This window comes from Ovis canadensis, chromosome 1 (genome assembly GCF_042477335.2).
Source record: "Ovis canadensis isolate MfBH-ARS-UI-01 breed Bighorn chromosome 1, ARS-UI_OviCan_v2, whole genome shotgun sequence".
Lineage (NCBI taxonomy): Eukaryota > Metazoa > Chordata > Mammalia > Artiodactyla > Bovidae > Ovis > Ovis canadensis.
This window is the reverse complement of record NC_091245.1, coordinates 124,178,966-124,206,875: the sequence shown is the minus strand read 5'-3', so window position 1 is coordinate 124,206,875 and position 27,910 is coordinate 124,178,966. Positions and strand designations below refer to the sequence as shown.

Genomic DNA, 27,910 nt, shown 5'->3' with positions numbered 1-27,910 from the left:
GCCGCCCGGGAGCCTTCCGGCCCAGTCAGTCAAGCCCGTCAGCTTCTTCGCGCGGGTCAGCCCACCCCCGCCCTCCGGTGTCCCGGGAGCCGGCTCGGTGCGGAAGCCACGCGCCGTCCTTTCGGGCATGCCCCGCTACGAGCTGGCTTTGATCCTGAAAGCCATGCAGCGGGTAAGTGACCTTCCCACCGCCTCCCCCACCACCTCATCTCTCCTCAGAGCCCGCCTTCCCCGCTAGGCCGCCGCCGCCGCCCCTTCCCTCAGTCCCCGCGCGGCCGGAGGTTGAGGGGGGAGGCGGGGGGACCGGGGCGGCGGGCGTACTTGCTTGAGGGGGCGCTTGTGGAGGGGGGAGGCCCCCGCCGGCCCGGCGAGGCCGCGTGCGCGCGGGAGGCGGGGGTGTGCCGGCGCGGGAGGGTGTGTGCCTCGCACGCGGCCTCGCCGGGCGGGCGGGCGGGCGGGCGACGGGAGGTGGGGGGACGGGCCGGCCCTCGGGATCCCAGTGAGAAGGTCCGCGGGGAGGACACGCGCCAGCGCGGGCCCGGAGCCCGGGGCCCCCCGCGCGCCCGCCGTCGCGAAGCTGCCTCGTCGCCGGCCCCGCTCCGCCGCCTCCCACTCGCCTCAGACTGCCTCCGCCGCCCGCCGGCCCGCCCGCCTTCCACTGTAGTGCCCGCCGGCCGCCCCAGAACCGTCCGTGCTCAATAAAGCCTTCTCCAAAGCGTGTGTGTGTGTGTGTGTGTGTGTGTGCGTGCGCGCGCGCGCGTGCGCGCGCGGTTGTGTCTGGACTACTGTCGCGTAGAACCGGCTCTCACGTTAAAAAAAAAAATTCTTTGACTTTCTCTTTTTCTGACTTCAGCGGCAGTCCTACTCCGGGTGCCCTTAGCCCAGTTCTCATTCATCCAAGTTGTGGCCTTATTATTTTTTATTTTTGCGCCTTCCGGAAGAAACTTGTCTTCCCCCCCTCTTCCCCCCGCCCTGCTTTTGATTGCTCTTGAGGTAGGGGATTTCAGATTTGGAGGGATGCTAAGCGATCCTGCAAGCCCGTTCCACTCCAGGGAATTGTGTGGCCAAGGACAGGGACCTCGCAGCCCGGAGCCGCTCTTCGTTCTCTGTTCTGGGTCAGGTGCTCCTCAAGCCGTCGCCGAAACCCCCATTCTTCTGTGAATTTGGTAATGTAGCGCGTGGTGTATGCTTCCCCCCCCCCCCCCCACCCCTTCCCTTCCAGGTATAGATAACGACAACAACAACAAAATATTGATGTTTGGACTTAGAGAACATAGCTAGCTTCTTAACAGCGCCAGAGACTTGGGCACATTTTATATTTCGGGTCAGTTTTGAAAACGAGCTGTTAGAAAGTTAGGTGGTACTTAAATTTGGGGCTATTGGAAAACTACCAATCCCAGAGATTAGGAAATTTTTACGTTCTTTGCACACTGTGAGCTGGGAAGGCACCAGTGTCTCTGGATCAGGTCTGGAGAGACTGGTCAGGCATGCTGTTGTGGCCTCAAGCTTGTTCTTCCTGAATTTGGGAGACGATAAGGTTGAATTGTTTAGCCTCTTAAGTATTACCGTTTTCTTGGCCCCCTTCGCTCTAAAATGTAGTGCTTAAGAGAATAGGAACAATGAAAAAAAATCTTCAACTTACCCCTGTTAGGAGGTATCAGAACCTAGGAAATGTATTGAAATTTCTTTTATTTCACCTTGTTTTAGGGGGAAAGCAAGTATCATGAGTCAATGTGTATAGTGTTTGTTTGTTCTATAAACCTTTGAAATGAAAATTCAGAACTCTTCTTTGTAGCATAGCTGCTGAGTACTGTACACTTGTTCACAGAGCTTCTAGTATGTTAAGTGTATTTATTATGTTATATACTTTTTTTTTTGTATCCTGTAACAACCACTATTCAATCATCTGTGGTGTGGAGCACACATATTTTTATTCCAGATAAGCTACATAGTGCAGTTTAAAATAATAATTCAATTAACCTTTCTTGAAATCCTGGCAAGTGTGTGTGTGTGGGGTGCTTTGCAGATAATCAAGGTGAACTCCTGCCTGGAGGCATAGGCCTCCATGGCTGCAGATAAGGACATTGTAACGATGATGATGAAGTTGTGTTGAAGAGATCCTTGACCTAAATAAAGTAAGATTAAACGATTAAAAAAAAAAGCCTCTCTTTTTTGTATTCATAAAACTTGCTTTTGAGTAGGTTGTCAATTTGAGTAACAGACACAAAACTTCTGTCTTCCAAGTTCTGCTTGCTTTCGATTTGGGAAAATTGAGTTCTAAAATAAGGTCAATACTTTGGGGGAAATAAATGAAAAATGCTATGATGAGCTTTGACAGGCTTCAGGGAAACCTTTCTAACAGGCAGCAGTTTTGTGGTTCTGCTATAGGTAGCGTATTGTATGTAACTCCAATTTTAAGTAGCATGTCTTTTATATTTTTAGATTCTGAAATGTGTATGTCTCCTACGGTGTACCTTTTTGATGACTTAATTTCCACTTCCCTCAAGTCATTTATGTATTTTGGAATGGAGGGAATACTCTAGGTAATTCTTATATGTGGATAATGAGACTAATTTTTGCAGTCTTTTCATAGATTCGCAGAGAGATTTTTCTGTTTCTTTTGGGGGGTGGGGATATTCTATAGGCCTGAAGAGTGTTTGAGCCTGGTGGGCTACAGTCCATGTGATTGCAAAAGAGCTGGACCTGACTTAGTGACTAAACCACCCCCATAGGCCTAAAGAGCATTCCTCCTCTCTTTAGGGTGTATTACTTTTCCTTCTCCAACTCTTGCATTTCCTCTGACTCCCTAGCTCAGAGTCCTTAAAATTGAGCATAGAAGAGGTGTTGAATTTAAGAGGCAGGTACTGTTGAGGCTTTCATAGCATTTCTTGTGTTGGAGCCCCACTGCATTGTAGCAGTCTCTATACGAGTCCCTATTGGAAGATTTCAGGGTGTAATACGTAGAATGAATCCTTATTGAACTAGTCACTTAGACGTTTTCTCTGTTTGCAGTTGGGAGTCAGTGTGAGTCTGCTTTTTTTGCACTTGCAAGTCTGTGCACTTAGGAATGTAGATGCCAGACCTCCCAAGAAGAAATTTATTTGCAGGTACCATTTAGCTTGAGTTTTATTAAACACGTATATATAAAGTTGTCTTATTTCCATAATCTGGTGCGAAAAGTAGATAACTTTAATTCTGAAAATTGATGCAGTAAAGTCATGGATGTGGTGAAATTAGACTTTTAAAGGTCATGATTAAAGCCATTTGAGAAGGTGGATGCTTAGACCAGTGTTAGACCATAATGTAGAAGGGTCTCCAGAATAAAAAGGTTTTGAGAAGCTTGTCATAGATTAGCATTGTGAGAGTTATATTCACTTCTTGCAAACACAGTATTCAAGGCTGTAGTGTGGAAGGACACAGCTGCAGAGGAAAGACCACACACTGCAGGCAGTCTCAGTCCAGCCTCTGGAAGACATTTTCCAACAACTGAAAAATTAACAAAGTACCTGTGAGATGATGAGTTTTCTCCACGTTCCCGCTGACCTCTTACTGTGGGAAGTTTAGGTAGGTAGAGGAGATGAGAGGTCATGACTTTGGTGGGTGAGATATGACTCTGATTTCTGAGGTCCCTTCTCTTTGAGAGTTTGAGAAATGGGTTATGTCTGTTAAGTTCAGTTTGAAATTTGATGTAAAAGATTGGCACTTCATTTAAGCTAGGTAAAAGAATGAATCAACAGTTTTTTAACTTTAAAGCCTTGTACTGTGTTGAAAAACTGAACTTTGTAGAAACATTTGTACATTTGGGATAGGCTCAGGAAGAGGAATTTTGAGGTTAAAAAGAGATCTATGCAGAACATTTATATTTTTTGGTTACTTAGTTTAGGAACACTTAACATGTGATCATGTTTGCCCAAAGGATGATAACTGGTTGGAATATTTAGAGTTGTAAAATTCCGGGGAAAATATTTTTCCCTGAACTCTTCTCATTGCTACTCAGGAATTTTTCCACGAAGAATTAAAGGTTAATGGTTTAAACAATAATTAGTTCTAATTCTTAGTTTAATTCTAAGTAAATACAGGTGTGTACAATAAAATAGCATTTATATATTCTCTTGTATATTTTTTCAAAAAGAAGTAAAAGCAGATGGCTACTTTGAAAATATTTTTCATTAAAACAGATTTCACAAGTTTATGTTCAGTATCTTTCATATTTAATTTCATTGAAAGTCAGATTATATTTAAGATTTTAAGGTAGCCCATTGAAATAGTTCTTTGCAAGTAAAGAGTTTTATGATGTGCTGAGTTTATGACTTGGGTTTTATACATTTAGAAATAGAAGTATAGTTATATTCTAGTTTCTATAATTGTACAAAGCAACAGGTTTTCTGATAATGCAGGAAAGAGTTTGTCATATTTTTCTTCAGTCAAGCTTTTTTGATTAGAAGACCTGGCAAAAGTGTATTCTAGAGTTGTACCCCAAGTTTAGCATCTTGTGAAAGTAGTTTCCGCAAACTGTCAGCATTTTAGATACATTCTGGAGGCGTAGGGTCTAACCAGGAACTCAGTATGAGACTGGCCACCCGTAGGTCATTGTAGCTTGGCTTGCTTGGCAATATTTGATAACTAGGAACTAGTGGTACTTTTGCTGTCAGGTGGTGGCAGACAAGTTCAAATGGAAACATCCTTGTTCTAGTTGTCAGATGACTGTTTTGTTTTTTTTTTTTCCTCCCTCCTCACCAGCATGCCCATAACAGCTTAGCTTGTACCTTTATCTTCAGTAACCACCCTTTGTGCTTTGTCTACTTGCAATCAGATCACTTCAAACAGTTACCCAGTAAGGAAAGAACTGAGCCTTGTGGGCAAGCAGTGTCGTGCTTTGACTTGGTACTAAAATTTTCTTGGGTTTCCAGTTCATTGCTGCAGCAAGCGATTGAAGAAGGAATGCTGTCTCTGTCCCTGAGCTACAGCTAAGGTACAAGGAGTGGCTGGGGGCTGAGGAAGCCTTCCTCACCAGACATGGTTTGTATGTGTGAAGACTGCTGGTCATAAGTTGACTTTCTGCACTAAACTTTCTTCTTTTTCTTTGTGATTCGCACATTCAATGCAGATGTTTATTGCAAAATCTAGATGTTTTCACAATGCAGACTACCATTGAAGCTTCTCAACCTTTAGATTATAAAATCACTCCAAGGAAAACTTTAAGTTTGAAAGCAATGAAGAAATTCTAGAGTAATGTTTTTCATCTAGTACCTTCACTGTATTTGTAGTACAGGTAGGATTTATCTGTTCATCATGAGGAATGCATCTGTTCAGTGGAAGGCAATTCTAAACCAACAGGGACTATTTGCCAACACATGTAGTTAAGTCTTTCTCAGGGGAATCAAATTGAAGGAATTAGTCAGATTTAAAGAAGTCATTAACATTTAATGAATATCTGGTAAGTTACTAATTTATCTGAAGGAAAAACTACCATCAGAAGTTTGGAAAAAGACAGTTAATCCAGTCCTAATATCCTTGTTGTGCTCCAAATAGCAGTTGGCAAACTGTATGACTCACAGGCCAAATCTGACCTGTTGCCTGCATTTGTGTGGCCTGTAGGATTAACGAAGGATTTTACATTTTTAAGTAGTTGGGAAAAAATTAAAAGTTTTTATGGAAGTTATATGAAATTCAAATATCAGAGTCCATAAATACAGGTGTGTTGGAACATAACCCTGTTCATTTGTTTATATTTATTATCTGGTCCTTTACAACAACAACAGAAAAGCTTGCTGACCCCTGATTTAGAGGAAACAGACATAATTTCCTAGGTTGACCATTTGTCTTAACTTCTTATGGTGCTATATCCTGGGATTTCTGCTTTGATCCCTTCCTTTCCCTCTACTGTACCTTTACCTTCGTATGGTTTGACCTTCATATGGTTTGCCTTTCTTTGGTAACAAGCCAAGAACTCTGGCATTTGGTGCTTTTCTGTGCTAGTATATTCCCATGGCGCTGCTAACTCAGTTTGGTTCAAACTTAATGAGTCACCTACCCCCAAACTTGCCTGAGTTGTTTCTGTTTGTGGCTCCTGTTTTCTGTCACATGGGGCTAAACCAATCCAACTCTTTGTTCCTGCAGTCTCATTCCCATATAGTCTCTTCTCTGCCCTAGCTGAGCTACTTAGGTTTCTTGCTTGGGTTCTTGCAGTTTCTTAGATCTCTAACATACTGCTGAGGGGAGGGTAATCCATGCCTATAAATATGCTTTCTGGGGTGCAGAGATACAAGTTCTTGAAATACTTTGAAAGAGTTAAATTGGGATGCATTTTTAGGGAAATAATACAAACCATTGTTACAGAGCATTGTGGTGATGCCTTTTTGATTACTTCATCACCTTCCCATATCAGTTGACTGTGTCAACACCATTGCCAAATTACAGCACATTCAGAAATGTGCTCTTTCTCAGAGATATTCGGAATGAAGTCTGGCATCCAAGGCCACCTGTGATACGACTCTAGTCTTTTATTTTAACCTTATCCTTTAATTTCTTTCATTCTCCATTTTTGTACAGTACTGAGTAAAGAAAATTGCTGTATATCCCTATAAATATCATTCCCTTTAATTTCCTTTGGTGCCTGTGTGACACTGCTTTTCTTGGAATGATCATCTCCGAGAAAACATACCTCAAGTTCATTTTGACTCAGTTGGTGTATGAAACAAATACTGTGGACCTGCACTGTTATGAATTGTAATCTTTCCTTTGAATTTGCATGGTGTTTCTCTGTGTCTTATCCTGTGGACAGCTTTCTTGTTAATGTTACAGTTTATTGGTGAATGTTTCACATCCCCTTTGGTAGGTTACATGTGCTTGAGGGACAGGTCTGTTTCACGTCTGCTCTGTTTTACCCACAAGGTTGATGCTTACTTAGCTGCCTTGGGGCTTCCTGTTCCCATCAGTCTAAAGCAGTTCTTGACTATGAGACAGCATGCTGACCTCTGGTGCTAGTAAGTTGCTTTCGGATCAGTGCATGTTGCACTGAGGGAGTTGTATGCTTACCAGAACTTGTGTTGGTTTCCACGACTATTTCATGGCAGGTAATCTTGCTCTTATAATAATTTAAATATGTAAACTGATGAAATGAGTACAAACTTTTTTTTCCTCTCCTGAAAACCAAGTTGGATTCTTTGGAAAAACAAGCTGAAGGTGAGTCCCTAAAATAATGGCTGTAGAATCAGATGTAGCTGTCATAAAGTGGTGGAGAGAAGATAACAATAGTCCAGGATGATTCTGTATGTAGACTGTGTTACAAGGACTCCTTAAAGCTTTGCACTTTGGTGAAACTGGAATGGAGATGGTAGATGATGGATTTATAGATAACGGTTTAGATCAAGCAGAAGGAACTTCAGCAAGGAGCTCTACGTCATCAGTCCCATTCTCTCAAGGGCTTGACTCCATACTTAGATTGGGAAATACACTTATGTATTAAATGTAGGTAAAATGTTTAAGGTATGTATGATTTTTTTTTTTTAAATTTCCTCTTGCAGCTTTAATCCCTTTTTTACTTAATACTTTTGTGTATGATTGTTTTGGATACAGATGCTTCCGCTCCAGTCAGTGCTCCAGTTTTTGTTTTCTCAATAAATAGAAGAGCAAAAGATCCGAAATGAAGGTCCTGGTTGTGTTATGTTGGAATAAACAAAGAACTGACAGTGGGGCAGCAGAAAGAGCTTTAGAGACAGTGAACCTGGATTTGGTTCCTGGCACCTACCTACAAGGAATCGTAACCCTCTTGGATCCTCATTTCTGTCTGTGAAACGGGAGTGATCCGTCAGTTGGAGGGTCTTTGGAGATAAGTTGGTAACATAACCTTGGAGGCAGTAGGTGTTCAGTATGTCATTAAGGTACCTTTGTGCTCTCAGGCAAGGTATTAAACTTTATTGTAATTTTCCATTATTCCCACTTTATTAATGAAGAGACTCCAGAAGATAAATTTTGTGTAAGCTACCAGAATCCAAGACTTGAATCAAACCTGACATACAGCACTTCCTCAAAAGTTTTTGAATTGAACATGAAAGTTTTAGAAGTGAACATGAGCCATGCTTCCTAATAGCTTGCATGCTAATTAAGTAAGTTTGAGCTTTTGCATCCGTGAAATGTAGAATGTATGTGAGGCGTCCGGTGAATGAACTCCACTGCATGGAACAGCCTCTCTGTCAGACAGATGTGCAGTGTTGATTCAGCAGCTGCCAGCCTTTTCCAGGCTGAGTGCACTGGGATTCCTCATCAAGAACTAAACTGTTTGAAGCTGGACGTTGTTTCATCTCTGTCTCTCATCTGACCTTGTATAACTAGAACTTAGTTAGACTTAGGTGTGTTTTAAGTGAGGAAAAGGTTGGAGAAAGCAAAGAAAATCTAAAGAGAAGAATTACTTTAGATAGGCTCGTAAGTCTCAAAATGATTTGAGGCAGGTAAGGGGAAAGCTTAGTATCTTAATCTTCAAGTAAATTTTGATTGCTGTTTGCCGAATTGCTGCTGAAACTTCAGGGATGACCCTGTTTCAGTAAAATCGACACATGGAGTTGGTGGATCATAGCCTAATCGATTTCTGTTGCCATGTGATACCTTGTTAGTATTTTTCTTTTCATTTATTTTTTTCTAACTTTTAATTTTTGATGGAGCAATGTATCATAAGACTACATCTTTCCATTTAATAGTTGATTTTTTAAAGAGTTTTTTTTTCCATTCCTATTGGTACAGATTTTATAAAGGAATTAAAACAGTATTTTGCATTATAGTATATGTTGCTGGAATGTATATATGTCATTAACATGATTGAATTTTAAATAATTATCTTGTAAGCCAGAGGTACCTATGATCCAAATCGTCAAGACCATTTGCAAGAGAATGCACATTTTATTTTGATGTATATTTAACTATCAGCCTCTTAAGCCCAACTTTGTTTCAGACTTAATTTGTGACTTTTTTTGTGCTGGATTATTTTATTCTGAAGCTCCATAATGAGATACTAGATGATAACAGAATATCGAGCACTTATGAAGCAGATTTGAGAAATGTGTGAGTGTATAATAGTGGATGAAGAGATAAGAATGTGACTAAGAAGATTGAATAGTAATGCTGGTAATTTTAAAATCATTTTCATTGTGTTTGGAGATGGCAGTGTGAAGTAAATATGTCCATGAGTCAGTGAAAACTGTTAACAAAGTTGTCTGAGAAATAGAAAGGTTGTGTGTTGAATTCTCTTGACTTTGGTATGTTAAAACTGGTAAGTATGAATTAGGCTTAGATTATTTTGTTGGAGTTTGTAGTGTTGTAATTCAAAGACTGAAAGGGGTTAGTGGGCCTGTGGCAAAATGGTGGAGCTGCTACAGGGGTGTGTGCATGCGTGCACGTGTGTGTGCATGCTTGCTCATGCTGGTGGTGCTGGTGCCTACTACCACTGTGTATTATTGCCATGGGGAGTGTGGGCCTGGTTTTGCCAGCTTGTCTTTTTCTATCCTGTTCTTAGCCACAACAGGAAGTTGATTTTTTGGGGTTACTTTTTGTCTTTGTTACATTTTTAGATGTTTGCACCATGGTATTGAGGCACCATGGATCTAAGGAAATGTGTCTATTGGTCAGGTTTGGCTAACATCTTATAATTTCTGATTTAGATAATGGGTTTTAGATGTTCTTTGAAGACATCCTTAATTGCCTTTGGACCTCTTTCAGGATTTAGGCTACAGAAATTGCCGCTCATATTGACAGAACCCATCTAGTTAATTGACCATTGATTTAAAATGGGACTAATAGTAAATGGCAAACACATCCAGGTCTTTAAAAGGAGGATCAGTTTATTTGGACTAGTGAATTATGTATGCCCATTTCGGCCAAGCGTACAGACTTCAGAGAGTCACACAAAGACCGAGGTATGACTTAGTGTGAACTGTTAGAAATTGGTATTCATAGTCCACTTTGTCTTTAGACATCTGGGTGATTGCTTATTTTAAGGATGCTTTAGTACAGTTTGGTTTACAACTGCTGTACTGAAGTCCTACAGGTTTGAAATAATGCTTCTTGAAAGAGTCTGCTTTATCTAGAAGATGACATTTTTCCTCAGAGTATGTCTATGAAATTCATGTTAGCTTATATGACACATGACCCTTGGAATATAGTATTACTATGAAAAAAAGTTAGGTGTTTCCTCTAGTCAGAGTGTGGATCAGGGGATGATGTGACGTTACAATGTTTGGCCAGTCTTCATGTATCCATAGAACGGAAGCCAAGTCGTTACCCTGACTGACTTTCCCTCTGTGTCTTTGTAGCTTCCCCACTCCCACTCCAGGTACTCTACAGCAGGTTGCAAATAAACTCGGGTCCAGTTGGTTCTTCCCTAGCTTTCAAGTCCAGGGTCCAGTTGACTTGTTGCCACTCATCTCCCTCATCATTTTTATTGCAATTACAGTGCCCTAGTTAAGGGAATCCCTACCCACTTTGGGAACATTTCAGTAGAAATTGACATGGATGAGAGCTTAAAAATGGAATCGCAGGTGAAAGCAGAGGCTTCTTAAAACCTCCATCTGAAGCACTCAATGCTCATAAAGTGGCATTTGCCCGTTTCTGCCCTAGCATCAAGAATTCCTGGTTTTGAATTCCCTGGCGATCCAGTTGTTAGGACTCCGAGCTATCACTGCCGAGTGTGCGGGTTTTATGCCTGGCCAGGGAATGAAGATCCTATAAGCCCCATGGTGCTGCCAAAAAAAATAAAAAATTCCTGGTTTTGTCTTTGTTTAGACTTCGATGTTTAAAATGTCTCCTTGACCATTAAAATGCTTTGATTTTGTCAGGTGTAGAAACCCAAGGGCAGCTATAACAGCCAGATCGCTATGAGCCTGGTGGGCTGCCGTCTATGGGGTCGCACAGTCGGAAACTGAAGCAACTTAGCAGCAGCAGCAGCAGTTTAGTACGAGAACACCTTGGCTGTGCGGTGGTCAACTAAGTTTGGAGGTAGGATCTTTGTCAGGCATATATTACAGGGAAGGTGGACTTAAGTGTTGTTTTAAAAAAGTTGGCTTCAACCAGGATAAATACATGACCCAGTAGTAGGTGGTTTTGATTCTCATTCTTTCATGCCGGTATACTGTTTGTTTTCTGTTTTGTTGGCAGTGACATGAGAGTGCAGTTTTGTAACACTGACTCGAGTAGCCTGATTGGTTTCAGGAATGCTGTTCTTATGAGGCATTCTCTGAGGACCAGGAGTTTGTGCAAATCCAGTTTAAGAAGATTAAAGTGAAGAAATTCCTCCTAATACCCTTTCCTTTATTAAATATTTTACCTGATTTGGATGAAATAATTGGAAGCTACTTACAATTTCAAAATCTCCTGCCTTCTGACATCCAAGGAAAGCATTTCTGATCTTATTTCTCTGTATTTTACTTGTTCTGTCTTTGAAATGTAAGAGAAAAATCAGCTGGATTTGTAATCTACAAAACCATGCCTCAGTTTTATGTTCACTTTTTAGGTTCTGTTCAGGGCATGATCTCGACCATTCCTTCCGAAAACTGTTAGCCTGTTTATGGTCCTGTTGTTTATTTCTTGAAAATCCTGTATTCCCCAAACCTTTGAGAAGAATAGAAGATTTAAAAGTCTTCTAACCAAAAGCATCTGCCTGAGGAATCATCCCAATTTCAGGATCTTCTGTTTTATGACTTGGCCTCCTGGGAGTTAGAATCTGGTTTACCAGGAAGACTCTTGTGTTTACATTTTCTGGCCTCAGTCTCATGGAAAAATGAGAAAGAAACTTCTTGGCCTCTCTTCTTCTAGGAACAGTTTTTCTAGGAACGTAAAATTGAAACCAAGTAAGATACGAACGGAAAGCATGAAGGTAAACCACCACAAGTTGACATGGTTGGATGCCCCACATCTATCAAACTTATGGCTTGTAATACCTAATCCTCAGTGGCTGGTTTAAGCAAGATGTGTGTATTGTATGTGTGTGTGTATGTTATATGTGTGTGTATTCTCCGTTTTACACACGAAAACACTGAAGCAGAAAGGTACTTGTGACCACACAGCTCAGTAAGGTGCCAAGTTAGGATTCTAAAGGCAGTCTCAAAGCTAGAAGCTAAACTTTTGATCACTGCATCCACTGTAATAGTATTAGAGCTAAAAAGTTGCTTTAGACCAAAGGAAGTGTTTCACATCTATTTTGAGTGCCTACCACTACCATGTGTTGTAAACTATAGGAAAAAGTTACAGCTTTCCTGGGGCTTGCATTCTAATGAGGGAGACGGAGGAGTAGGTGCTGTGAAGAGAAACATCAAGATCAGGGGACAAAGTGTGGCGTAAGGTATTTCTGTTCCAGTGCTCAGGCAAGGCTGAGACTTAAGCGGGGGAGCGAGCCTTGGCCACTAGCTGTGGGCAGAAGAGCAGAGATGAGTGCAGACATGTTGGAGTGATTATATTAACATGCATTCAGTCTAGCAGGCTTCTATTTTATAGGTCGTCTCCAAGCCTTTCCCGAAAGAATTGACAGTATATGATGGTTGTTGAATGCTTGCTTCTCTCTCACAGGACTTTTACCTAGTAATCTACCCTGATTAGTAATCTGTTTTGATGATGTTGACTTGAAGTATGTTTTTTTCTGTTTTGTAGAAGTGAGAATTAAGACCTGGGCTCATACACAGAAGTAACTCGTTTAACGAATCTCTGTATTGTACCTATCACCCAGCTTCAACAGTTATCAACGTTTACCACTCTTGCTTTATCTCCACCACCCCTTCCTTTTATTCGTTTATTTTTTGCTGGAGTACTTTATATTTTTTCATCTTAAAATTTTACACATTTAGAAGAGTTATAAGAACCATTTAGTTAACACTTGTATGCTTTTCCCCTAGATCACTAGGGATTAAAATTTGCCCTATTGGCTCTTATCTGTACCATTTGTTGCAGGTATTGTTGACATGCCTTTCTTAGGAATAAGGACTTTCTAACCATAGCATGACCATTACAATCAGGTTTGACATTACTACAATGCAATTGCAGAATGTTCAGTTTGTGTTCAAGTTTACCTTATTCCAGTGTTAGCCTTTACTTCTTTAATTCAGTATTCAATCAAGGTTCATGCATTTGGTTGTTATGTAGTCTCCTTGGTCTTGAATAGATCTTGAACCATTCTTTGTCATTAAAGACATTGTCACTTTGAAGAGTCCAGGCCCTCTGGTCTGGAGAGTCCCTCGATTTGAATTTGTCTAGTTGCTTTCTCATGATTAGAGATAGGTTAAACGTTGTTGGCAGGAATTTTACACAGGGATATCAAAGTATTATACCAGGAGACAGGTCAGTTTGTCCCACTCTGAGGATGTCATGCAGTCATTTGGTATGGGTGATATCCACCAGATTGTTCTATTATTAATGTACTTTTCTTCCTTTAGAAATCATTAAGTGGTTTATGGAGTGACAAACTTGAGACTGAATATTCTTTTCTCCAGCAGTCTTCTGTTGGATTTAGCATTTCTGAATCAGTTGGGGTTACGAAGAGTTGGACACAGCTGAGCAACTCACACACACACGTGTGTATGTGCATGCAAATACTAAATCAGTTTTTGCTGGAGTCCTTGAAAGCAAATGCAGATATAAAAATTCACTTGTAAATAATTAGTATATATCCAAAAGGTAAGGGCTTAAAAACAAACAAAAACCAGTGCCTTTTTGCCACTAACTGTAATTCCTTAACATCTGATATCCATATACGGATGTCCTAAATTGTCTCAGATGTGTCACTACAATTGGCTTGCTTAAATCTGAATCCCAGCAGAGTCGACAGGTTGTATTTACTTGATGTTTTTGCAAGAATTCTGGGGTATAGCATGTCAGGAGGCAGCTGTTGTCAACTTCATTCATCCATTCTGAAGTCCCCGTCAGACGTTTTCACCTTTTAGCGTCAACCATAACCATTGCCTCAGAACATTATTTCATTAGGGATTACAGAAGATGATTCCCAGATTGCATCATTTCCTCTGAATTGATTAGCAGATTTTTTTTTTTTCTGAGTTGTATTTATTTCTACTTTTCATGTATATCTTCCTGGGGAGAGTTGTGAAAGGATACATTCTTCATCTTTACTTCACAGAGGATGGTTCTGGACTTCCTTAGTAATTCTTTTACTATGTCCTCAAATTTTCTCATCTGTAAATTGGGAGCAGTTATCATGCTTACCTCTTGGGGGATTTTGTGAGGATTAAATGATCTGGTGCATGTTGTATAAAAGTGGTGCCTGGCACTCGAGTTGGGAAGTGCTAGTTATTAAAGTAAGTTTTTAATGAACCCTTCAAGTGTTAGTGGAGAGGCAGAGATGGGAAAGATTCTTCCTGTGTTGACATCAGCAGGACGCTGGGGCCTGTGTCGAGGGAGCTGAGGGAGGTGCTGCTTGCCCACACCAGCATGGAAACAGCTGTAACACACGAGGCACGTGTCACTGCTCTCGGTGAAGTGGCCGTTGATGGCTGTAGAAGTGAGATCTGGGACACGTTGTGAAGTGGAGTTAGCACAATGAAGGAATGTAGGTAGGTAGATGAGATGGTGGCTCCAGACAGATTTCTATTGTATCATGGCCCATTGAGGTTTTTATCTGAACAGAGGGCAGCATGCTTGCCTAGTCTGATTTACCTTGTCATTCTGTACCTGCTCAATCAGTGCTGTTTGAGATTGCAAATCACTTTGCTCAAGGAGGAAATGCTCACCTACTTGGCCTTTTAATCTACCTTCTGTTACTGCTTTAAAACCCAGTTGTTGATGACTGTATAGACTATTGGAAGTTTAACACTCTTGATCAGGTGCTTACTCATTAATATTGGATTCATTTAACAAACATTTGAGCCCTATAGTGTGTAAGATGATGTTCGAGACAGACCAGCCACATCTGTGAACCTGAGAGACTAGTCTCTGCTGTCATGGAATTTACATTCTGGTAGTGAGTAGACTGCAAGGTGATCCAACCAGCCCATTCTGAAGGAGATCAGCCCTGGGATTTCTTTGGAAGGAATGATGCTAAAGCTGAAACTCCAGTACTTTGGCCACCTCATGCGAAGAGTTGACTCATTGGAAAAGACTCTGGTGCTGGGAGGGATCGGGGGCAGGAGGAGAAGGGGACGACAGAGGATGAGATGGCTGGATGGTATCACTGACTCGATGGACGTGAGTTTGAGTGAACTCCGGGAGTTGGTGATGGACAGGGAGGCCTGGCATGCTGCGGTTCATGGGGTCGCAAAGAGTCGGACACGACTGAGCGACTGAACTGAAGTGAGTGAGGTGACAGTAAACATAAGGAAGATTTATTAAAGTACGTTAGAAGGTGTTGCGTGCTGTGGGGGAAGAAATAAATCAGGATAAGGAGAGATGGAGATGGTTAGGGAAATGGTCAGGGTGCTAGCAGTTGAGATTATTTGTTCTGATTGTGGGTCTACTTTTGAGATAAAGTCAGCAGATTTTGCTGATGGATTGATTGTGTGTGGGTGGAGGGAAAGTGAGCAAGCCTTCAAGTGAAAGTGGCTCAGTCATGTCCGATTCTTTGCAACCCCATGGTCTTTGCAGGTCATAGGATTCTCCAGGCCAGAATACTGGAGTGGGGAGCCTTTCCCTTCTCCAGGGGATCTCCCCAACCCAGGGATTGAACCTGGATCACCTGCATTGCAGCTGAATTCTTTACCATCTGAGCCATAAGGGAAGCCCAGGCCTTCAAGGATCGCTGTTAATTCTTGACTGGAGCAATAAGAGTAAGGATGGAATTGACATTCTCTGAGATGAGGAAGAATTCAGTGGAATAGTTTCAGAGTCGATGAGCCAAATTATATATACTCCCTGGGAAAAGGATAAGTGGTTACAAACAGTTCATTCAGTAAGAAAAGTGGTCCGTAGGTTTTACTATGAGAACTCGTGTTTATAGATCATAGAGCTGACTCTTTCAATCTAATGTCTTAAAGATGGAAGTTAGCAGAGGAAGGAAGTTAGCAGAAGAAAGAAGGATGACTGAGACTTGTATAGCCATGGTAACAAGGTCAGGTGTAGAATAGACTTTGAGACTTAATTTTTAAATTCTAACACTGAAAAAGAGAATAGAGGCAAAAGCCTTCGTCTTGGATGAGAAACTGGTTAAACCTTGGTCTTCTAGCTGGATTTTCTGATCTGCACGTTTTTACTTACATAGGAAGCCTGTACCTGGGACTTCTTTTTGTTTTAATCTCTTTATTTTCTTTGTATATATATCCATCACGTATGATCAGACATAGATATTTAAGTTGGACTTTATCCTATGCACTTTTTGCAGTCTCTTCTGTTAGCATTTGTTATTTATACACCTCAGGTGTTTTCTCTGCAAGCTCAAATATTTTAAAACTTTTTGATGATATTGAATGATCTTTTATTAATATTGTTTCTGTTAATAAATTGTTCTTTTTCATTAAAGGTAGTATTGTGTAGTGATTAAGTGAAAGAAGCAGTTTAGACACAGATGGGAGTACAAATCCAGATGTGAACATAAATAACTGTATCTTGGGGTGTTAAACTACCTCACTGGTTTCAGTTTTCTTGTGTGTAATATCATAATAATTGTACTTTTCTCACAATTATTGTGAGGATTAAAGTAATGCAGATAGCACTTTAAGTACAGTACCTGCAAGGTGTCAGGACTTAGTGCCAAGTTTTTATTTTTTAATCTCCATTATGTATAACTTACATGATAATCAATCTTTTTTTTTTCATAAGCAAACCGTGCTGAGCCTCTTGAACTCTTCCCCATTCAAAGTTAACACCAATGTTTTAGTCATTGGGATTACATGATACGGTACCATAGGCACTACAACTCTGTTATTTTACGTTTTCATTTCTCTCAAAGAAATAGGTTATTGGAGTTTGCTCCATACACATGTTCTAGTATCATCCAATAAAGGTTGAAACCAGTGGTAGTTTCAAAGTTGCCCCCATACCCAAAAGGTCTTCATTCTCTGAGACTTCTTTAGAAGAACAAACAAAACCAAAAAGACCCATTGTGAGCCACACTTCTGCAGTGGTAGAAGCAAATTAAAATGACTACATCTCAGGGGATTTTTGTATATGGATCAAGTGATAAGTTTGGTGGTTTATGAACTTTGCTAGGTGAAGAAGATTTTATTTGAAGAATTCGTTTACTTACTTGGGAAGCCGTACCTCCTAATCCCCTTCCCACCAGTACTTTGCTGAAAGTAGAGCTGTTCTGCTTGGTTGAGGCTGCTGGAGTGGGGCTTTAGTCCCTGCTCATTCTGCCTCACCTCCGTCCCCTGTGATGGGACACGGGGACTAGGAACCCTCAGAATATAAACCCTCAGAATAAGCCATTTGAGTTTAATTCAGGGCTTCGAACATTTCTTATATACTTCCAAAAGCTCAGCGAGATTGTAGGCATAGTTGAAATACTTTGCCAAAGAAATTTAAGGGCAGACTCCTTAAAAGTTTTAGGGACTGTTATAGGACTACATCGGAGAAGGCAGTGGCACCCCACTCCAGTACTCTTGCCTGGAAAATCCCATGGGCAGAGGAGCCTGGTAGGCTGCAGTCCATGGGGTCGCGAAGAGTCGGACCCGACTGAGTGACTTCCCTCTCACTTTCATGCACTGGAGAAGGAAATGGCAGCCCACTCCAGTGCTCTTGCCTGGAGAATCCCAGGGGAGCCCCACCGTCTATGGGGTCGCACAGAGTTGGACACGACTGAAGTGACTTAGCAGCAGCAGCAGCAGCATAGGACTACATATAATATCTCCAGCTCCACTTGTAATTTTGAATTGGCTGGAGTTGATCTAAGTTGTATTAGAAGCACTCAACTTTCGTTTTGGTGTCACTGATAAACTGCTCTCATAGCCAAGCTCTACGTTTTTAAGGTAAGCAGGGGTTGGGCAACAGAAGGTCCTGTTACAAGTATGTACATACCAAGCGCGAGTAACCTGTTCCACTAGTGGAATTGGCTTTATTGGACTTCTAATCAAGATGACAAAAATATGTCTGGAAAGTAGATTTTTATATAAATTTAGTGAGCTTTTTTTTCTTGAGTTTTACTTGAGTGAGTTTTATTTGAATGAAGTGATGTAGATAGGCACTAATAGTTGATGAGGTGGTTGGGAGTCAGTTTAAAATATTTGTGAGAGAACTGCATATTTAATACATTATTTCATCTATTTCTTTTTATCAATAAATAACTTCTAAGATGCTCCTGTGGAGAAGGGAATGGCAACCCACTCCAGTATTCTTGCCTAGAAAATTCCATGGACAGAACAGCCTGGAGGGCTACAGTCTGTGGGGTCCTAAAGAGTTGGCCTGGAGGATGAAATGGCAGCCCACTCCAGTATTCTTGCCTGGAGAATCCCATGGACAGAGGAGCCTGGCGGGCTACAGTCTATGGGGTCGCAAGAGTCGGACATGACTGAGCGACTGAACATGTAGCAAGCACAGCACGAGAAGCTCCTAAAATGCCCGGGGTGTCATTGGCAGTTTACTTTGAAAGAGGCTTATAGCACCACTTCCAGTCTGTGCAAGTTGTAGATGGTGAAGTGACATTCACTGAACACCTGTCTGTCTGTTGCACTGGGCAAGGTGACATACGTTCTAGGTGTTACTTACTCTTTATCAAACCATTGGGTCAGAAAATGCACAAGACTTGGCACGCCTACTTTTGACAGTGCTGGATTCTGCCTGTTGAGATTGTCCTTTTTGAGCCCAAAGCTAAAAAGATTGTGGTTTGGTCACTTTTAGAGTCATCGTGTTCTACTCCTTGTCAGTCCACAGGCCTCATTGAGTTGATTGTGGCTTGGAGCCCTGACGGCTTTACGAATTGTTTTAGTTGTTCTTTGGTTTCTGTGGCAGATGATTTTCTTTCTAGAGTGACCATACATCCTATTCTGGACAGAGTGTCCCAGAATAACTTCCTAGTTTGGAAGATAAATTGTATGGTCTCCCTAGATAATAGAAGAGAGATGTTAGATTTGGTCATTATAACTAATTATGTTTTGATATATTATGAAGACGTTTAATAGCTGATGTTAATTTGGTCTTTCCTATTTGACTCTTTCTAGTTCAAACAGCAAATATTTATGTATGCTTCTCTATCTGGGTTAATTCTTCAGTTGTAATTTAGTTCATCCAAGTACATGAAATAGTGCTTTCATGTACCAAGATTGTATTCTAATTTTGTGCAGAACTTCCAATAAAACACTGCTTTCTGAGAAGGAAACGCCCTCCTGTTGGCAGGAGTTTCTCTGTTTCACGACACCCTTGTGTTTGATTGAAGTTGGCTAAATTTATTACAGTGGCCATTATAACTAGGGGACTATTTCTTTATACATTCTGTGACTATTACTTAAATTATGATTGTTTTCTTAAAAATGCACTACAAAGGACCCAGCTCACATGCTTATCATCAGTGTACCTACTTTATTCCTTGTCCTACATTTCTCACTTAAGGGATTTATCTCAACTGTGAACCAGCTTAGTCCTAGAAATACGAAAACATAAATTTAAAGGCACCTTTTAGCAGCTGGAGAAAAAAATTTTCCATGTGGCTTCTCTCTAACAGTAAAGGAACTCTGGATAGTGTTCATTATATTTTTATTGTAGAAATGTTTGGTTTTTAAAAAGAGTGAGAAAAAAATATGCAAAACATACTGTATGTTTTATTTGAGACCATTTTTAGGAATTGCACAGTTCATTTTCTGAAAGGCTGAAGTTCAAGCCTGTGATAATCTCTAAATGACTAGATATGAATTTGGCTGCATTGTATGGGGTCCTAAAGTCTAAAAGTCTATGGGGTCCTAAAGTCTAAAGTCCTAAACTCTAGGGGGATCTATTTTACATCTTTCTATAAACTGATTTGACCTATTTTTATTTTCCTTTTCCAGTCTTTACTAGGTGCTGATTTCTGGATGTTTTTTGTTTAAATTGGAGAAATCTTAAATCCATCCACAGACTGTCACAGTGTCCTGTGACATGGGGGCTGCCTGCAGTGGTTTTTGAAGGATCTGAGGAGGCAGAAAGTGTTGAGAACTCAAGCCCTGAGCTAGTGTTTACCTCTTCCTTCCACTCCTGCTCTGGGCAGAAAGAACATCTTTTCTCTAGCTGACCCGCTTGCTGTTCTCGGGAAGTTAGGGGTTAGACCAGCCTAAGCGTTCATCAGGGAGTGGAGTATGGGTTAGATGTCTGACTTGCATCATGTTTGACAGTGGGAAACCGTGGTCGATTTCCAGCGCTTCCTAGTGATCGGAGAAGGAAGGGCTTATTTTGTGTCTGAGCGCTTTGTTCTTCGAACGAATAAGCTGCTGTAGTGGCCACTACAATGCGTACCCAACTTCACCTTCCCTCCAAACAAAAATAAACATACTGGGTGTTTGTCTCTTCTTGAGGAGATGGCCAGTGACTGCCGTTGAGAAGAGAGACACTTGAAATGGCCCTTGGACCAGTGAACTAGGGTTATCTATGTGAAGTTGGAAGAGAATAGCAGGGGTATGGCTGGATGTTGGGTGCTCTGTTGACGACAGGGAAGAATCTCATAACTGCCAGCTACAGTTTTGTTTGTAGTTGAGGACCTAATTCTTACACTGAAACACTAAAGGTGCCCTTTATAAATAATTGCTTATTAGTTATTTGATTAGATTTTGTTTGAAATTTAGGTAATTCTTCCTAAATAATATCCAGTGTTTTTTTTTTTTTTAAATAACTTGAATGTTTCAGGGTCAGAGAAAGTAGTCATAGAAATACTACCAGTTTCAGGATTTGGCAAGAATAAAGTGATACAAGTCCCAGCTTTTAGTGTATTTTTGTTTTTGTTTGTGGCAGTTTTACTCATGCCAGTCATTATTGACACTGAGTTTTAGGACGAAGGATTTTAGTCAGTTTTTTTTTTTTTTTTAAGTATGATTGTTGTAGTGTGTTAAGCTTCAAAAAGGCATAGAGAAGGGTTTAAGACATTTCCATGTGGCACTATTATTAATTAGACTGAATAACTAATATGGTAGAGCATTTATATTTCAGCTTTTTTTTCTAGCTCCTTAAGAGGTGTGCTGCTAAGTGACTAGTACTGTGGTCTGTTTTGAAAAGAGATGGCTTTAGTATCATTTATAGGACTTGATGACTTTGCTACTAATTTTTACAGGAAAATAATCTAGGTTCATCAAAAAGCATCTGCTTTGTCAAGCATAGAAAAACATTGCACTCTGAGGTTGCCTTACCTCAAAAGGAGAAATCACTTTAGGAGTTAACATGTGGAAGGCGTTAGGTTGAATAACAAAATGTTTTTCATATTGTTCCTCAGCTCCAATTATAATTACTTTGAAGGTTCAGAATTTATCTCTTTTTCCAGGAGAAAACCTGTCATATTCATAAACTCAATTTTAGGTAAATTTAAATGTCGGTTTTTTGGTGATTTTCTTAATCCAGGACTGAAAAAAATCTGATTAATATTGACAATAATTTGTTCCCTAATGGCTTACAGATGTCTATTTTGTTTAGGTTTGGGAGATATAACAATAATGATGTTGTTTTTCAGTCTTCCAGAAAATTTTTCTCTTTTTCCCTCCTCTCCTTGCCTTGTATACCGTTCAACAAGAAAAAATACTTTTTTCAGTGTCTTCCTTCTAGCTAGCAGAATAAAAATTTAGGGTTGTTTATAAATTGTATGTTCCTGTCTTTGTATGGAACATCTGGTTTCCCTTTGAGGCAGGAGCCATGTCAAGTTTCTAGGGTAATGTGTGATGACTAGCACAGATGGACCTTTGTAGTAGGAATTCAGGGAGATTTTGTGACAGTAGTCTACCTAGGTTAAGCAATACTTGATACTGTGTGTGGGAGTGGATGATACTACCTAGTAGATACCTGTTCTATCTAGGACCCTAACTTAGCTACAAAATATATTACTCTTAGAACGCAGCAGTGTCTGAAGATTCATTTTGTTGTCATTAAGTCATGTCCAACTCTGTGCGACCCCGTGGATTGTAGCCCATCAGATTGCTCTGTCCATGGGATTTTCCAGGCAAGAATACTGGAGTGGGTTGCCATTTCCTCCTCCAGAGGATCTTCCCGACGCAAGGATCGAACCTGTGTCTCCTGCACTGGCAGACGGATTATTTACCACTGAGCCACCTGGGAAGACTGAAGATTCATTTAGGTGACCTTATTTATTATGAATAATTAGAGTCCCCCTCCCCCAGGTTGCTTTATGACCTCGGTGCTTTTCCAGTCTGAGACTACCACAGTAAAAGAAGAAAGGGCAGTGTCACGGTGAGCAGTTGTCGGTTGCCAGAGAAGTTAGACTACTTACTTAGGACAGTATATTTTTGTTTTCAGTTCAAAATGATAAATATTCTCCCTGCAATTAAGTGATAGCATGGATTGCTCTTTCCTGTGGAACTAAAGTATATATATTAAAATTTTTTTTTTTTAAAATAATGTCTTGTTGCGCCGTTTTGTTAGACTGAAAGTTTCCTCATCGCTTGGTGAGCCCCTCCTCTAATTCAATCTTTGTCTTTTGTCTTTGCTGCCTTGCAGGGTTGGTACAGTAGGCTTCACTAGACTTAGCTGCAACTCAGAATGTCTCCTCCAGCCCCTGAGTAAATGCTGATGGTCTTGTGGAGAGTGGATTAAGAGGACGAGCTAAGTTCTCAATCCCAATTAAGAAGCGGAGGAAAATTTAAACTGTCTCCTTCAAAGTTTATCACAACCACCACCATCAAGACAGCAAACCAAAGGACAAAGACTTTGACCTGCTGTGTTGCTCTGTGTAGTCCAGTTCACGTATGGTTTCCAGACTTGGCTGGGGTTACTCATGAGTAAATAAAAAGTCGGACACTTCTGTCATTGGACGCATTTATTCGCAAAGTTACCAAACATGAGGGCTGTCCTGGAGACAGCAGACATTGCCATAGTGGCCCTGTATTTTATCCTGGTCATGTGCATTGGGTTTTTTGCCATGTGGAAATCTAATAGAAGCACCGTGAGTGGATACTTCTTGGCGGGGCGCTCTATGACCTGGGTAGCAATTGGTGCCTCTCTGTTTGTGAGCAATATTGGGAGTGAGCACTTCATTGGGCTGGCAGGATCTGGAGCGGCAAGTGGATTTGCAGTGGGCGCATGGGAGTTCAATGCCTTGCTGCTTTTGCAACTTCTGGGATGGGTTTTCATCCCGATTTACATCCGGTCGGGGGTATACACCATGCCTGAATACTTGTCCAAGCGATTTGGTGGCCATAGGATTCAGGTCTATTTCGCAGCATTGTCTCTGATTCTCTATATCTTCACCAAGCTCTCAGTGGATCTGTATTCGGGTGCCCTCTTTATCCAGGAGTCTTTGGGTTGGAACCTCTATGTGTCTGTCATCCTGCTCATTGGCATGACCGCTTTGCTGACCGTCACCGGAGGCCTTGTCGCAGTAATCTACACAGACACCTTGCAGGCTCTGCTCATGATCGTTGGGGCACTCACACTTATGGTGATTAGCATGATGGAGATTGGCGGGTTTGAGGAAGTTAAGAGAAGGTACATGTTGGCCTCACCCAATGTCACTTCCATCCTGCTGACGTACAACCTTTCAAACACAAATTCTTGTAATGTCCACCCCAAGAAAGACGCACTGAAAATGTTGCGGAACCCAACAGATGAAGACGTTCCTTGGCCTGGATTCATCCTTGGGCAGACCCCTGCTTCAGTCTGGTACTGGTGTGCCGACCAGGTCATCGTGCAGAGGGTCCTAGCAGCCAAAAACATTGCTCATGCCAAAGGCTCTACCCTGATGGCCGGCTTCCTGAAGCTTCTGCCAATGTTTATCATAGTGGTCCCTGGAATGATTTCCCGGATACTGTTTGCCGATGACATAGCTTGCATCAACCCCGAGCACTGCATGCAGGTGTGTGGGAGCAGAGCCGGGTGCTCTAACATTGCTTACCCGCGCTTGGTGATGAAGCTGGTTCCCGTGGGCCTCCGGGGCCTGATGATGGCCGTGATGATCGCCGCTCTGATGAGTGACTTGGACTCCATCTTCAACAGCGCCAGCACCATATTCACCCTCGACGTGTACAAACTCATCCGCAAGAGCGCCAGCTCCCGGGAACTAATGATCGTGGGCAGGATATTTGTGGCCTTCATGGTGGTGATCAGCATCGCGTGGGTGCCCATCATCGTGGAGATGCAAGGAGGCCAGATGTACCTTTACATCCAGGAGGTAGCTGACTACCTGACGCCCCCAGTTGCAGCCCTGTTCCTTCTGGCGATTTTCTGGAAGCGCTGCAATGAACAAGGGGCTTTCTATGGTGGAATGGCAGGCTTTATCCTTGGAGCAGTCCGCTTGACACTGGCCTTTGCCTACCGTGCCCCGGAATGTGACCAACCTGATAACAGGCCAGTCTTCATTAAAGACATCCATTACATGTATGTGGCCACAGCGTTGTTTTGGATCACGGGACTCATTACTGTAATTGTTAGCCTTCTCACACCACCTCCTACGAAGGAACAGATTCGCACCACCACCTTTTGGTCTAAGAAGAGCCTGGTGGTCAAGGAGAGCTGCTCCCCGAAAGATGAACCATACAAAATGCAAGAGAAGAGCATTCTGAGATGCAGTGAGAATAGCGAGGCCATCAACCACTCCATCCCCAACGGAAAGTCTGAGGACAGCATCAAGGGCCTGCAGCCGGAAGATGTTAATCTGTTGGTGACCTGCAGAGAGGAGGGCAACCCAGTGGCTTCCTTAGGTCATTCAGAGGCAGAAACACCCGTGGATGCGTATTCCAATGGGCAGGCAGCTCTCATGGGTGAGAAAGAGAGAAAGAAAGAAGCAGAAGACGGAAGCCGGTACTGGAAGTTCATCGATTGGTTTTGTGGCTTTAAAAGTAAGAGCCTCAGCAAGAGGAGTCTCAGAGACCTGATGGAGGAGGAGGCTGTTTGTTTACAAATGTTGGAAGAACCTCCACAAGTTAAAGTAATACTCAATATTGGACTTTTTGCTGTGTGTTCACTTGGAATTTTCATGTTTGTTTATTTCTCCTTATGAACTTTTAAGGATATGATGAGACACTAACTTAAGAAAATACTGGTCTTTGGAAAACAACAACAACAACAACAACAACAAAAACCCTGCAAACTTATGTAACTGTTGCATCTCTCAGGCATTGTTTACGCTGTAGGTTTTAGCCAAATTTTACTTAGCAGAAAAATCATCTATTTGCAAGACTTTTATTTTCCCAGAGATGGATGAAAGTAAATTTTCAACCTAAATGAAGTAAAACTTGTTTAAACAGACTGAATTGTGCAAATGTGGTTTAAAATTTTCCATACCAAAGTAAGGAGAGACCAATTATTCTCATAGAGCACTTAGAGCAGAGTTATATGCTAAGGTATCATGAGTAAGATACACTGTCTGCACTGCCAAATCTTGGTAGGCCTTCTTACCCTGAAATAGAAGAGTTGCTCATTTTAACGTTTTCTCTGTCTCTGTAATCCCTACTCCCATTTTAAAGAACTGAATTTGTACATTGTATAATCCATTATGTACTGAAAATCTAACACGTGCTTGTGGAGTACTTGTTTCAGGGCAAGTTCGTTTGCCAGGTTTGTTTTGTTAGCATGAGCCTATGGATTCTGTATGCTGGAAGAAAGGAAGAGGAATGTTTCTTGTAGCTGTTCCTGTACCACCAGTATATGGAATGTTGGGAAAAAGTTCCAGCAGTTTTTTGTTTTCTCTTTTCTTTTTTTTTCCTCCTCTGAAGTTTAAGTGAACCACACTCAAATGATCATAAGTAGTCTTGTCTTTATAAAGTTGTATGTCATGACTGTATTGTAAATGATTATGGGGGGGAGAAAATGAAGTTAACGTTGCTGATGATCCCCAGATTTACTGACCAAGTTAAGATTGTTTATATAGTTTGAAAATTAGCATCCCCTAAAGCAGTGTTTGATCAGCTAAGCTGAACAGGTGATTCCTTGTACACCATTAATTCTCTAGTTTTGTTCTTTTCATTTGGTAACATTCTTTATTAACTAGTTAACCTTCCTGAGTGGATCCATTTGGAAAATATGTCCGGAAATTTGAAGAAAAATTAACTCTGCTTTTGTGTTGGTTTGCCCCACTTGATTAGATGGTGATATATTGAAGTTGAGTTTTTAGAGTGAAAATTCATTCTGAGATCATAATGTATATCCTTCATAAGTTTTTTCCAATTTTTTTTAAGACAACATATGTATACAGCCTCTGCATTATTGTTTAAACAGTTACAGTGACTTAGAGCATGAGGATATTTCATTGCAAACAGGCCATCAGTAACAGAAAACTCAAAGAGTGCATGCTTTGCCACTGGTGGGTTGCAGTATAGTCTTTCTGTAGAGTGGATAGCATATTCAAGAGAACTTCTGCAGATTTAGTAGTGTGTCCTATGGAGATTCCAGGACTTGTGTAATTGTAGGATCCTCTGTCTTGGCATGGCTTTGTATCCAGTTTCAGCGTTCCTGGAAGAGAATCCATTTTTCACGGGTGGATTCCCCTTCATGAGCACAGGGTACAAAAGACGTTTGAGAAAAGCTCTCCACATGATGTCCTTCTTTGTGCATGCTGTCCTTTTTCCTCCTTGGCAGATGAAGGAAACTAATTTTGTATCTACTTTCTTTGACTTTTCTGTAACCTCTGATATTTTTTAAATTGCATGATTTTATTAACCTTGTATTCTTTAGGGGAAAATTATTACTTTTTAAGATACTTTTGTAGATTTTGAATCAAAACTCAGTCATGATGACTTCAAATTTTTTTGTATTTGTAAACTAAGTTCATTATGATGGACTTGATTAGTTCAGAGTTGATTTTTAGAAATTATTAGGTAGCATAATGTCTTCCCATCTCCAGGAGGCTTTGTGATGGACTGAGTCTGTAGTTGAAAAAATAATTTGTGTTTGAATAGTATGATTTCTGAGAGCTTATTAGAGTGCCTTGCGGAATTTTTTTAGTTTCATTCTTAAGGTTTATAAGCTGGGGGCCAAATGAAAGTAAGGACCGTCCTCGAGTGGAGGCCGAGGCTGTGACATATCCAAGGTTACAGAGTCTGTTGGGAAGAACAGAAAGCCAGGTGTCCAAATCTGGACTTGTGGTTTGTCCTCTTCTTTTCTCAAAGGAACTGTTCTTCTTTCGAGACAGCCTTTTGGTATTTGGGGAAATAATAGGATCTTAGATTTTTCAAATTGCCATTAAGTTGTAGAAATTAAAATTTTTCTTTGAACACATTGCTGTGTAACTCAGCAGTGAGGTTTGACATATTGGCTGAGCAGCCTTCTTATCCCTTCTGTTAAAAGCATAAATGAATAGGTGGTGTCTAAGTGGATTCCCGCCCCCCCCCCCTTTGTTTAATGTTGACTCCTAGTAGTTGGGGTCTTAGCATCCCCCTGTCTTCTCTGCTGTTGTCTTAGTATGGTACATAACATACATCATCTTGTGTCTTACTTGTGTGTATATAGCAGTAGGCCAAGTTTAGAGTACTAATGTTTGTAAATAAGGAATGGTTATTAGCATATCCATTAGGATTGTTTATTCTTGCCAGTGTAAACATCACTTTATTTAGACTGAAGTCCCTGAAGCTTGCCCTTCTTATTGCTTCCCAGTAATAGATAATGTGCTTGTATGTGAATTCCTGATTGCCGCTTCATTTCAAGGGACCATTCTTCAGTCTTTACTTCGTTAGAATGATCATGGAATGATACATAGTCTCTCGTAAAGCTAGCAAAATAGTCATACTTTACACTAAATGGGTCCTAAGTGATGACATTGATACCTAGACGTTAACATGTATATATTTTCTTATTGGCTCGAGCTAAGGTTGAGAACTGGCTAAGAGTGATTGACTGAACTAGTTAGCTAAGAGTCAGAATGAAGTGAGGACACTGG

General features: G+C 41.1%; 2 protein-coding genes across 2 annotated transcripts in view; both read left to right on the top strand.

Annotated features, from left to right (window-relative positions):
• MRPS6 (mitochondrial ribosomal protein S6) overlaps nucleotides 1-27,910 on the top strand; it is a 66,097-nt gene continuing 38,187 nt past the window's right edge. Inside the window, exon 1 of the mRNA XM_070289305.1 lies at nucleotides 1-172. Within this exon, the coding sequence (XP_070145406.1) occupies nucleotides 128-172 (45 nt within the window). The 5' untranslated portion in view covers nucleotides 1-127. The remainder of the gene's footprint in view (nucleotides 173-27,910) is intronic.
• On the top strand, nucleotides 83-26,909 carry SLC5A3 (solute carrier family 5 member 3). Its single transcript, XM_069548874.2, has 2 exons — nucleotides 83-172; nucleotides 22,540-26,909. The coding sequence occupies exon 2, from the start codon at nucleotides 22,880-22,882 to the stop codon at nucleotides 25,034-25,036; it is 2,157 nt and encodes a 718-aa protein (XP_069404975.1). The 5' UTR covers nucleotides 83-172; nucleotides 22,540-22,879; the 3' UTR covers nucleotides 25,037-26,909.